The sequence below is a fragment of the Triticum urartu genome, chromosome 3A, assembly GCF_056163025.1.
Source record: "Triticum urartu cultivar PI428250 chromosome 3A, HENAU_Tu73, whole genome shotgun sequence".
Lineage (NCBI taxonomy): Eukaryota > Viridiplantae > Streptophyta > Magnoliopsida > Poales > Poaceae > Triticum > Triticum urartu.
The window spans coordinates 68,397,085-68,410,484 of NC_141875.1; the positions used below are offsets into that span (position 1 = coordinate 68,397,085).

Consider the following 13,400-nt stretch of genomic DNA (forward strand, 5'->3'; position numbering starts at 1 on the left):
TACTTCAATGACTAGTGACACGACGCCTCCCCGGCAATGGTGCCAGCAAAGGTGATTGATGCCCTCCGCGATCCGTTTTGGATAGCAGAAGGTTCTCTTGCCTTTTCCGCCAGGAGTGACCTTGGGTTATCGAACCCATAAGGGAATGTGCACTACAACAAAGAGGTCTGCCAAGTTATTGCTAATGAATTAATTTTTGTGAACTTTTCTTAAAAAAATCCTAGAATTCATGAACTTTTCCCCCTCAAATACATGATTTTTTCCTTCAAATTTGTGAAATTTTTCAAACCCGCGGAACATGTGATTTTTATTTTCAAATTCACGATCTTTTTTTAAATACACAAGCTTTTTAAAATTCAAGAACACATGAACTTTTTTCAAATTCACGGAATACACGAACTTTTTCTGAAAGATCAACGGCCAAGTCAACAGTCAATGGACTTTTGAAATTTACAATTTTTTAGATTCATATATTTTTTCCAAAATCAATGGTCAACCCTCAACTGGTCAACCAGTCTTTTTTTAGGGATAACTGGTCAACCAGTCAACCGGTTAACCGAGCGAGCGACGCGTAGTGGCGACCGTTGCTGGGCCGGCCCACATCGACGTGGCTTTGAAATTGGTTTCAGGTTTAATTCGAGTCGGTTTACAAGTCGATGTTGATCTCGATTGTTCGCCGCTTCCTATCCTTCTCTTCCCTCGCTATATGTAAGAAGATCCGTCTGTATAATATAGAGACAAGTACGTCTCGTCGACTAATCTCGGTATAGAAACACATCGCATTGATTCGACCAGTGACCAGCGGGCTAACGATCGATGGAGCAGAGACCTCGTCGTCGTCGTCGAGCTCCACGTCCACCAGCTATGGACCAAACGCTGACTCCTTCATCTGCTTCCAGCATCCATGTCCCTAATCCAAGGTACTCCCACCTTGCCAAATTACATCACGTTTTAGTTTCTACCAAGGTTGAGAGAAGTTGTTTTTCTTCGTGCATTGGCTCATGGAGCCGCTCGTTATAGACGTTTCTACGTGTACCGGCTTGTTTTCTCTTGATTCTAATACGTAGTGCAATATAAAAAAGTACTCCCTCGGTCCTATAATGTAGGACGTTTTTTGACACTACACTAAAGTCAAAAAACGTCTTACATTATGGAACGGAGGGAGTATTTCATTCGTCTTTGAATACAAGGCCACTTTATATTTGTGGCGTGCTACGTCGTCGTCCATCTTCACGTCACCGCCATCCCCAAGGGATAGGGGCGTCCATGGCTATCGCCTCCTCGAGCACTCAGCTGCATGCAACCACGGATGCGGCTAAGTAACATTTCATGCAACACTCTCGTTGTTTGCATAAATTTTCTGCAACATGACCTTTTGTCGCAAAAATAAAACTACGGATGTTCTGGAAAAATTTCTGCAACACAACCAATGTTACAAATGTTTCTGCAACAATCTCTCTTGCAAAGAGTTCTATAACAATACTTTTGCTGCAAGCTTGTCCCCCCAATCTCTCCTCCACTGAGCGGAGCCGGGACGGGGTCGTACAAGAGTCGGGCTTCGGTACCCCCAAGCTCTTCAAGCTTGTCCTCCTCTCGACGCCCTTCATCGATGTTGCGAGCTCTCCACCCACCACCAATGTTGAGAGCTCTGCGAGCTCTTCTGTTCCTTTTGCAACAAGGATCCTGTTGCAATGAAGGTTTGTAACAAGGGTCTTGTTGCAAGCATGACTGCGAGGTGGACATCCTTTTGCAACAAGGGTCCTGTTGCAATTGCAACACGGGTCTTGTTGCAATGCGATGACACGGCCGTGAGCCAGAAATGCTTTTGCAATAAGGGGTCATGTTGTAGTTGCAACAATGCAACACCGGGTCTTGTTTCAGCGGAAAAAATGGTTCATAGAAGACTCTATTCGTTCATTACTGTTGTGTGAGCCCCTTGCCCCTTTTACGAGCAGCTAAAAAAAGAATCTTTTGATCATAAGGGCAACACAACACCAGCTTAGAGATGATTTTCTTTTGATTAGTTAGGTTGCACATGTGTGCGGAGGATTAAAGAAAAAAAGTTAGGTTGCACATGTGTGTGGGGGGTTAAAGAAAAAGTTTTGGTGGTCTCTTTCTCATATATGTTTTACATCAGTGGGTTAAAAATACATACCAATCGCAGTTCCTATAATTATGGGGTGGTGATAGCCTACCAACTATACGTTAATAAGATCTTAGCAAACCTAACTTCAGATCTTTCAAACTTTGCAGGTCACCCGCAACGGCGAGAGGACGAATTCGTCAGAGCCTTCTCTATTCAGATCGCCCCAGGCGATCCAGGATACCTACTTCAGATAAGCTACCGTAAGTGTGACTCTAGATGTTGTTTTGTCTGTTTCCATTATGGTTATCACAAATGTGTCTATTACTAGTCGGTAACATATTAGCTATTTAATATTTACACTAGCCTTCTGTCCTTGTAGACAAACTAGAATGCCATGGTCATTGTTAGCTATTGCAGCACCTCCCATCATTTCTAATCAGTGATGAGTGAGCATATTGCCGTCCTTGTTTTGTTTAGGGTTGAGGAGCATGCGGATGAGGTAAGAAGCAGGGAGTTTGAAGCCCTGAAACTTGATCAATCACGCCCTACACCTGAGTCAACTCATAGGTATGACTAATTTATGTTGGTACTTCTCTTAATTTAATGATGGGTGCTTGCTCCCATGGATTTCTGTGCAAGTGTAATCTATAAAGCTTGATGCGCTTCCAAGGTTTAGAAAAATCTATCTTGGAACTCTTGAGTAATTTTTATTGCTAACACACGCATAAGTTTTCCAAATTGTCTACATCTACATTAACATGCATGGAGCTCCTTAGAACCATGGCTTAATATATCGATTTGTTTTTCTTTTTTAAATCTCCAGGTTTATCTTGTTTATTGTTACCACTTACAAGTTATAAATTTGCAAATGTAGCATACGCCACATATATATTAATCAAGTGTGATACATGAATGGAATAATGGAGAAATTGGCAACCGATCAATATGTAATTAGTGTGCCGTGAGCCTGTGGCACCACAATGTGTAGGCGTTATGAATTGACATTTAATTTATAGATAATATTTCGGGGGGATTTGCATCAACTGCTATTACATTTAGCAAATTAAATTTATAAACCCATAAAGCACAATATAATGATCTAGGTTGTAACTCGTAACACCACCCGCACATGAGTAGCCAAGAGGGCTGCTGCTGTTCCTTTAGGGTAACCAAGGTATTTTTCTTTTCTTTAGAGAGATGAATTCACCCATTCAATACTTGCAGGCAAGCTGGAAATGTAACCCATGTTCGGCAAAGTGTTCTATATTCAGGCCGCCTCAGGCGGTCCCGTGGCAGACGAGAACAAGAACCATCACCGAATGAGCTACTGTAAATTTTCTTAGTTATTTATGATATTCTTTGTGTGCCTTTTTTACATGAGCATTTGATAAAGGACCTGTTTTAGCTATCATCTGTACTCTCATAGAATAAATAGTTTTCTATTGCTAGTTTCTTTTAAAGAAGCTGGCAATTCTTTCCCTTACTTCCGTAGTCACTGACCAAAACATGTTTTAATCCGGGTTGAGAAGAATGCTAGCAAGGTGAGTGGCGGTGAGGGATCTATAGTTACAGATCTACATGAATTAACTCATAGGTACGACATTGTTGTTTAGTTATTAACTTATTATTAATTGGGATCTGGTTAGTTGAAATGAGAGGTGCTTATTATGACCTGCATACGTTCTGCATATAATTCAAATACGTTTGATTCCTCAAGTTGATAAAACTTGTTACGGAAGATTATTTATGTAAAATATCTGTTTTGGCTATTATTTGCACTGCAATTCTCATTGAAGAAATAATATTGCATGGAATGCTACTTTAGTTTATAGATGCTAGTATAATTATTCCCACACTTCTATAATCACCAACCAACATGTTTTGGTCAGGGTTGAGAAGAATGCTGGCAAGGTGAGCGACATTGAGGGTCCTACAGTTAAGGCTCCACCATAAGTGTGCCTCTAATAAATACAACATATCATTTTTCCACGTTACCTACATTGGTCTCTACAGAGCTCCTTAAAATGAAAAACGAGAATGCGTGGTTATTATTGCAATACCTCCATCATAATAGTCACTAGCTAATGAGCATATTGGTTTGATTATCAGTTTGCTTAGGGTTAAGGAGGATGCTAGTGAGGTGCGCAACAGGGAGTTCAAAGCACCGACACTCGGTCAGTCACTTCCTACATGTAACCCAACTCAAAGGTATTGCGTTGCCCTCCTTTTTGCACAGCTCGAACCGTCGGTCAATTATTGATTGATTTTTATTACTTCTAGCTTTATCGTGTTGTTTGTTACTCCCTCCATCCCAAAATGTAAAACGTTTGCATTTTGGGACAGAGGGAGTACCATTTACTGTTTAGAAGCCTCGAAGCAATAAAAATGGACCTATAACATTCTTTCATGAGTTTTAATATCATTCAAATATGCTTAATTCATCATCAACTTCACAAAAAATTGCCGAAGAAGATTATTTATGTCAAGTAATGATAGCTTTGGAATAACCATTGGTTGTGTGGACATTTTGTTGCTCTAGGTCCAAGGAATGGTGTGATTATTATGCTGGCGACGACAGTGAGACTCGCTCAGAAATTTTTGAGGAGATGCTCAAAGATGTATCAGAGCCTTGGTATGTATGATGATTTTGCTTTTGTTCGTCTCATATTATATTTGTTTTGTACTTTGTAAGTCTTAAATGCATTTCTGTAGCAAGACGCCTCAACGTACCACAATTTTACTTATTTATATATACATGGATCAAGTAAGGAAACAACAACAAAACAACATGTCATTAGTGTAGTGTGGCGTATAAACCTAGATGCATGACGAGATAACCACTGCATTGAAGATAGCCAGACACCATGGCCGCAGGAGGCTGTACAGACATATACTAGCTTAGAGAATATGTGCGGCAATATATTTATTCTTTCTTGCTTGATTCAAAGTTTCAAACATAGATCGGGGAATCACACCTGAGAGGCTGAGATCGTGGAATCACCCCAAAGACAGAGCCACCTACACATTCTCCTCACTCACCCAATCTCTCCCCGTCGCCATCCTCCACTAGACCACCACCCTCCATGCTCTACTTTGTCTCTTCCGTTCCTACCATATCAACTCAGTCACAACCAAGCGCTATGGCTCATGGATGTCTGGAGGTTCCTGTGTCACCGACCCTGGCATCTGCTTCCTGCACATCTTGGAGCTTCCATTTATTTTGATGGAGGATTGGGAGGTGTGAGATTGAGATTTTATTTTTGACAACCAAGGCAGTCTTGCTTGATTATGAAAATCTATATCGTTGTTATTGGCTATGTCCTTCCCCTTCCTAAAATGATGGCATGTGATGGTTCTCTCAAAGTGTAAGTTGGTCTGGGAGAGAGAATTTGACAACCTAGTTTCTCTCACCCGGATAACTTGTTATGTCCATTCCTAAGATACAAACAATGCTAGATTCCTAGGGGTGTCCGTTAGTTCTTGTTAAGTTACAAAAATGTTTATACAATTTTGTTTGTGAAACTCAGTAACTATTACTCCTCCCGTTCCACAATTCTAGTAACTACATATTCTAGTAAAACTTAGTAACTATCACGGAACGGAGGGAGTACTACATATTCTAGTAACTATCACTACATATTCCGGATAACTTGATATTTTGTTGGTAACTGTGTATTGGATATATAACCCGGTAACTGTTACTAGACCAGTTGTTGGTTATTAATCATGTGTTGGATGTATAACCGGTAATTGTTACTCCCTCTGTTTTTAAATACTTGGAAGTTTTAGGTTTGTTCTAAGTCTTATCTTTAAGTTTGACAAAGTTTTACAGAAAATATACCAAGATATACAACGCCAAATTAGCTTCATTAGATTCATCATAGCATATGTTTCCATATTATATATACTTGATGTTGTTGACATTAGCAATCTTTTCTATAAAGTTGGTCAAACTTACATAAGTTTGACTTAGCACAAACCTAGATGAGTAGAGTATTTTGAAATGGAGGGAGTACTAGACAACCTGGTTATTAGACAACCCTAAGTGCGTGTAAGTCATCAGGACTCATGATCAATATATTGATCATTTAATGGCATAATTAATTAGAATTTTACTCGTTGCACTTGCACTTTAGAGAACATTGTATATGTATATGGAGTTCAATGCTATTTAACAAATTTTCAATATGCATGACAAAACGTTTGCTGTATATTGTTTCTTAGGCTCATGTGTGTGGTATTATTCTGCAATTTGTTCATCCTTTGGGTTTTTTCTGATTCAGGGCACAAACATGTCGTGATATACATAAGAACTTGGAAGAACATACATACACCTGTATGGTGGAGGCTATGATTGCAGCTAAACATGGCTTTAGCAACCCGGCCCAGCATAAACTGGATGCTCAAGCATTTTTGGCATCAGAAGGGGCATTTGTATCTCCTGAAGTCCCTGAGTCCTTTGCCTCTCCAAGAGAGAATATAGCACAGTATGTTCTGATATGATTTTCATATAAAATTTTGAAGCATGCAACAATTTTAATGTATTATTGCAGGGGTGAAGTGTCTACCGAAGAAATCATTAAGAATGGTAAAAAGTGGATGGGTGAGGAAGTCATGCTGGCTTTTGAGAAGTACAAGGAAGGAAAGAGCCAATTCGAAGTACGTGTGGTTTCCTGCTATTTTGTTCTTTTATCTGAAAGCAAGTTTGTTTATAAGGTGCTTTTTCAGGACATGGTGGATTATGGCCTAGATGAGCTTCAACATCAGTGCTTCAGCATGGATAGCGATGGCCATACCTTCCATCACTTCAACTTCACCGTTAAGATGAAGAAGTCAGACGGTGATTGGTCATCCACGCCCTTTTTTGTTGAAGTGAAAGAGATCTACGGAAGAAAATATTATTCCTGCTACGAACTAAGTTCATATGATGATGGTATGTGCCCTTACTGTCACTCTTTCGTCTTATTAAATATGAATCTTGTTTAGTTTGCTTGCTGCAAAATTACGGTTTTGATCTTTGTTTAGGTCACTGCAACGCATGCAAAAATCAAGGAATGCATGCACTGAAGCACCCTATTTATCTAATGGGGTATGCCAGTGGTCATGCTGATATGGAGTTCTCCTTTATTTATCTTAGTGATGACGAATAATCTGATCTCGAGTGGGTGACAGTATTGGCTTCGATAGCGGGGAGAAGTATGTGGTTTGTTTATGGTTATTACATCTTCTGATCTGCATGTAGTCCAGTAGTGCGGTTGTGAATTATGTTGATATTGGACATGTACTAAGAAGTTCTAAGGAGCGAGTTTTTGCATTGATGACCATGCTTTTCAATGTTTCTATAAAGCAGACTATATTTTTCTTGGAGTAAATTGTCAAACACCACCATAATTGTGGTCTCGTTTTAAGAAAAACATTATGCTACATGTTTTTGTTGAAAATATCACTGGCATCGTTTCATCGTTGGCCGTGTACCGAAAAATGGAACAAGAAAGGCAGGTGGCTAAACCTTCCACCAGTTACCAATGTAGAATAGCCATTTATTGCTTCGTTCTCACACGCGTCTGGGTACAACCATGTGTACGGGTATGTGATTCTTAAGACAATGTGTGGTCATGAAGACGATTTGTAGGCACCATAGTCAAACTTTCATCCCTGATTAGCAGAAGATGTGACAAGAAGGACGGATAGTTAAACCTTGTGTAGATTCCCAATGCGGAAAGCCATAATGGCCTTTTGGCAAGCGAACCCCCAAGGGATGGAATAATGACAGGTACTTGCAGTATTTGTCAGCCGGCCTGGCGAAAAAGTGAAACCCCCCCCCCCCCCCCCCCCCCCGCGGTTGTACCTAATGCACTAGTCGGTCCTAAGGAGGATAGATCAATCGAGTCTGGCTCCATTCAATACATAATGAGAAATGCTGGTCGTTTGTTGATTGAGATGAGAGGATTGCTTCGAGCGGATGCTTGCATTGCTCATTCCCAGGGTGTGCGGTTGTCAAGAAAATATAATGTAGAATATATGCACGGTTGTTTGCGTTGTTTAAAGTTTTCAACACAAGTATTTTAAGATTGGTAGCGCGTGGTGGGCCAACGAATAATTAAGCATGTATGTCGGTTGCTTGGTGATGCTGGTTGGCAGCTGAGCTTTGTAAGCCATGCCATGGTCTTTTCTCTGGACCATGGCTCGGTCTTTTCTCTGGACAATGGCATGGTCTTAGCGGCGTAGAACTACCAGTCTTCTATATGAAGCTAAGCAACTTATGAACATCACGTTTTATAATGACTTCGAAGGTTTTCTGGTCCTTGTATGACTTGTTCATATTGGTCGGCCACGCGCTTCCTCTTACCGGCTTGTTCATGCTCGGCACCTACCCACGACCTGCATGCTGGAAAGGCCAAACACAACACCCCTTAAACCATCCTTAACCAAGACCTTGGGGGTGAGGAAGTATCCGAGTTTGGAATGGGTCCATAGGAATTAAAAGCACACGAGAACAATTAGACCAAAAAACGTAAATATAAAAATCCTAAGGAAGAAGAAAGATGACAACAGGAGCCAACCTCCAATGTTCATAAATATAAGATGTTTTAAATTTTTTTTGTGAATCAGATGTATATAAACACATTTTAGTGTGTTTAGTCATCCATTTTACTTCATATGTAGTCCATGTTGAAATACTCAAAACATCTTATATTTGCAAATAAAGGGAGTAGAATACACTGGAACTAGTTGCAGATATTTTTGGAACATTTAGAGTATCTCGAGATTTTTTAGAAACCCTTAAAGTATTTTAAAACAAGTGGAGCTGCTTTGACGCTTCTGCTTATCAGAGTGATGAAAAATAAAAATCTTTAAGCATTCACTCACCACACCAGTCTCTGGCTCTCGGCATCCACATGTCGGACGTCGTCGATCCCCTCGACTCCCTCCCCTCGGCGATCCTCGCCGATGTCCTCGGCCGCGTCGCGGACGCCGGGGACATCGCGGCTTCCCGCCTCGCCTCGCGCGCGCTGCTCGCCGCCTCCTACCACTGCCCCCGCGTCCGCCTCAGCGCGGCCGCCCGCGCGCGCCGCCTCCGCGGGCGCGGGGGCGGGGACGGCGCGACCGCCTTCCGCTTGGCCGCCGCGAACGTCGCCTCGCTCCTCGGGACGCACCTTCGCTCCCTCGCGCTCGACGCGTCCCAAGGGCATGGCTGCTCCGATCAAGCGATTTGGGCGAAGCACGCGGAGTTCGACGAGGCCAACGACCTGCACCTCACCAGCGGCGAGTCCGTGGCGGCGTGGGCGGCCACTGCCGCTGGCCCCGTCCTCCGGGAGGTGGACATCGCCGACTTCTGGCCGCAGTCGTGCTGGCGGAAGGCGGAGGCGCTCCCCGTCATCTCCCGTTTATGTCAGTCTCTCCATCTTATCTCAAAATTAGAAGTACATTTCAGTTGCAAATCCAAATTTGAGCTAAGTTAACCTGTTTATATGTTGTATGATACGCCGAGTTGCTCTAAAAACTGGTTTCTTAGAGATCAGAAAGTTGAGTGAGAAGTGAGAACATGTTGAAGAATTGATTTGCTTGATTAGTAAACTCTGTTTCTGGCTCAATTGTGTAGCTATTTGTGTTGTGTAGAAATAATGCGGGCACTGGGAACAGGAGAATTTTAGTCTTGTATAGTGCATATAATCACGGAGCCGAAAAACTAACCAAATGGTTTAGAAATACGGAAACACTAACGCCCACACGTGTGGAACGTCTCCAACTCGCCCACACGCCTGGATCGTCGTTGGTTGTTTTTTGCACGAATCCTGACACCAAAAGATGGATTTGGTGTGCCACATAGGACAAGCCCGGTGTGTGGTGTGTAGGTAGTTCGCCCGCACACTGTTTCTCCCTCGGACGAGACCGGTTGCGAGTCGGGGCGTGCGGTGGAACTGCTGTCGCGCCCGCACGCCGCGCACAACTTCTGTTCCCCATCTCCCATGACTGCCCTTTTTCCCACTCTCCCACACCAAGTTGTCATTTGCCATGTTTTCTGCAGGGTACATGGCAACTGCCCTATTTGTGATTGTAAACAGATGGCAACTCTCTTTACCCCGAACATGTTATTGTTGCCACGTCTGTTTTTGTAGCGCTAAATGGCAACTGTCCAGTGCTAGTGCGTGGCAACTGCCCTATTTGTGATTATAAGCAGATGGCAACTCTCTTTACCCCGAACATGTTATTGTTGACACGTCTGTTTTGTAGCGCTACATGGCAACTGTCTAGTGTTAGTAGGTGGCAACTCCTAAAGATACCACCGTCGCCCACATGCCCGTCTCCTCTCCCACACACCAAAAGCTATCAGTTGCCATGTGTTTTTGCAGGGTACATGGCAACTGCCCTAGTGTGCTTGTAAGCAGATGGCAACTCTCTCTTTTACCCGAACATGTTTTTTGCCATGTTTTTGTAGTGCTACATGGCAACTGTCTAGTGTTAGTAGGTGGCAAATCCTAAAGTTTTCAAATCATGGCAACTGTAGTAGACCAGACCATACATGGCAACAGCTACAGTTGCCCAAAAATGGCATCCGACACTTGACCTGAGATGGCAACTGCAGTTGAGCAACCATGGCAACTGTAGTTGTCAGACATGGCAACTGCAGTTCAGCAACATGGCAACTACAGTTAAACGAACATGGAAGAGGGTTCGGACCATGGCAATCGCGGCGGGACGCGTGGTTACTGCCACGCGGGGCGTGTGGCTCGCAGGCGGGGAGGGGCGAGGGCCGAGACGGGTCGTGCGGGCCATGAGGTCGCTCGCCCGGACGTGCTAGTGTGGGCGATTGCGCCGCACACCGAACGTGCGGGCTGTGGTGGGGTGCGCGCGGACGTGCTCGTGCGGGCGGGCATGTGTCGATGCCACACGGGGCGTGCGGCACATACCCCCTAGATGCCACACGTGTGGCAGTTATCGTCGTCCTAGAAATAAGGAGATTTGGTGGAATCACCTCTCTTGTGCAATATGAGGCGAGCAGTTTATGTTAAGACTGTTGATCATTGATTTGAGTCTTGTAGGCTGTTAGTTTCAGTCAAGGACATTGCTTGATTTTGATGTGACACTGATGTGACACTGGAGTAGTAGATAACATTGGCAGGAATTTAGCTTATTCACATCCATTCCCAGTTTTAACCAGAAAGTAGAACTTGTTTGGTTCATCGTAGCTGTATGGGAATTCCACTAACTAAGCAAATGTTGCTTGTTTCAGTATCTAGTAAATCATGATGTAATCAGATATATATGCGATTCGCACATTCAAGACGACACCCGCCATACGCACGGTCTTATAATCTGTTTCATTCTACATATTTAACTGTTTAGCTTGACACTGCATGCATCTCAGACTAAATTTTGGCTACGCAGGTCATAATCTTTCAACACTGAGGCTGAGAAAGGCATGGCTATCTGTTGATGGGCTCAGGATAATGCCAAATCTGACTCATCTGGCACTTGAGTCCATTAGATTAGATGACGAGAACCTCAGCACATTGAATGAGTGCTTCCCTTGCCTTCATACTCTCAATCTTATTGGAGTTGGGGGGCTCAAGGACCCCAAGATTCACCTTCCTCAGCTGAAGAATTGCCACTGGGAGGTATCAGATGTTCCACGGTCTTTAGCTATCCATGCCCCTAACTTGGTTTATCTTGAGTTGAAGTGTGTTCGACCAGGAATCCTCATTCTAGATACTCCATCCGTGTCCACTCTCAAACTCACCATAGATAAACTTGGCCCTACCGTCCAAGTCGATGGCCTTGTGAATCTGAAAAACCTTCGGATAGAGTCATCGGATCTAAATTCCCTCTTGAGGCTGTTTTCAGAGAGTCGAGATGTCAGGACACTAGATCTTGAGCTACCTGCTTCTGCAGGCCTCAGTGAGCTTTATGAAGCGGTGGAGCCTGAGCTGTTTTCAAGAGCCACCGAAGTGAAGCTGTCGCCGAGGTTTTCATATGAACTGATGAGGCGCATTGTGTTCTCCATGACCAGTTATGACTGCCGAAGCTGTCTGAGGAAACTTCTGGTTCATATGCCGCCATCCATCCTTACTGCTTGCCCGTTCATACCCTTGATCAACAACTGCGCGCCGTTGTGCGAGGTGACTGTTCTTTTCCATGCGGATTCCAGTGATGCCACTCGCCAAGCTGCTGCATCCTCTTGGCCGCTGCGTTTTCCAGACATCACTTGGCAATGGGGTACTTGGCAGTAATCCTGTATAGATACTTCGTTTCAAGATGATCAAGAGTCACAGAACTAGAAGTGTCTGAAACTGAGTTTGGTCATGGCACATTTGTTGATGGCCTAAAAATGCCTAATGTGTGCATATGTATGTTATGGTAGAAATTACTCCCTCCGTTCCGAATTACTTGTCGCAAGTATAGATGTATCTAGATGTATTTTAGTTCTAGATACATCAATTTCTGCAACGAGTAATTTGAAACGGAGGAAGTAGAAACCATGGATATGCTTATGTACTGGGCCTGTTTGGCACCACTGTGTACAGATGTTCCAAGATAAGGAAATATATATAGTTTCTGGGTGCTAGCTTATGGAACAGAAACAAAAATGATCGGTATCATGCTTTGTCCTAACCAAAACCATACATATTTGCACTTTGACCCTAAATCAGCTGCTAAGCTGGTGCGAGGTTAAGGTACGCTACTACTGTTACTTCCAAAATTCCTGTTACTTCCAAAATTCCATAGCAGGCTCTGGTGTGCCGGTTTTCTCACAGCCGGAGGTGGAGGCACTAGTTGTGGCTTATCATTTGGTGCACCACTTAATGATTCTTTCGATTTCGATCGTTCACACGACATAGGTCATGGAAAAGATCCCAGGCAACTCATCAAAACATGAAAGCCAGTTAGGCAATAAATTCCTGATTGTCACTAGTTACCTGTTGATATCAAGCAATATAGCTCAAGATGCTTGATTGATGCTGGTTCTTTTCTGAATTGTTTTGTAGGCAAGTGTAACCCATGTATGCAAGGATACATTTGGTCCATGTCCCATGTAGCCCTACCAAATCAAATGTGGGGCAGAATTGTTCTTTTTTTTATCAAGCAATCCTTCATCCTCACTTGACCAACTATTTGGTGAGAATATGTGAGAGGGATGAGTAAATACGTAAATGCTAAATGAAACTTGGGCTCCAATGTTAAACAATTAAAAAAATCATACTTTTTGTTTCAAAAAAATCCGAAAACACATATACCCAGATATGTAATGTACATGTGTGTAAGTTACTAAGTTTTAATGATGAAATAAGTTAAAACGAGGGCTACAAAAAAA

General features: G+C 42.9%; 1 protein-coding gene and 1 pseudogene across 1 annotated transcript; both read left to right on the forward strand.

Annotated features, from left to right (window-relative positions):
* The first annotated feature begins 816 nt into the window (after positions 1–816).
* On the forward strand, positions 817–6,589 carry LOC125546667 (uncharacterized; annotated as a pseudogene).
* A 2,363-nt stretch (positions 6,590–8,952) lies between these two features.
* On the forward strand, positions 8,953–12,658 carry LOC125542902 (F-box/RNI-like superfamily protein). The gene is made up of 2 exons (XM_048706129.2): positions 8,953–9,478; positions 11,477–12,658. Exons 1-2 carry the CDS (start codon positions 8,986–8,988, stop codon positions 12,316–12,318), a joined length of 1,335 nt encoding a protein of 444 aa, XP_048562086.1. The 5' UTR covers positions 8,953–8,985; the 3' UTR covers positions 12,319–12,658.
* The last annotated feature ends 742 nt before the right edge of the window (positions 12,659–13,400 follow it).

What these genes read in the sequence shown, in the direction of transcription:
- LOC125542902 (XM_048706129.2), top strand. Translation starts at nt 8,986, where the DNA reads ATGTCGGACGTCGTCGATCCCCTCGACTCCCTCCCCTCGGCGATCCTC. An exon ending in CCCCGTCATCTCCCGTTTAT is followed by an intron (nt 9,479 to 11,476) that starts GTCAGTCTCTCC and finishes TTGGCTACGCAG; the next exon opens with GTCATAATCTTTCAACACTG.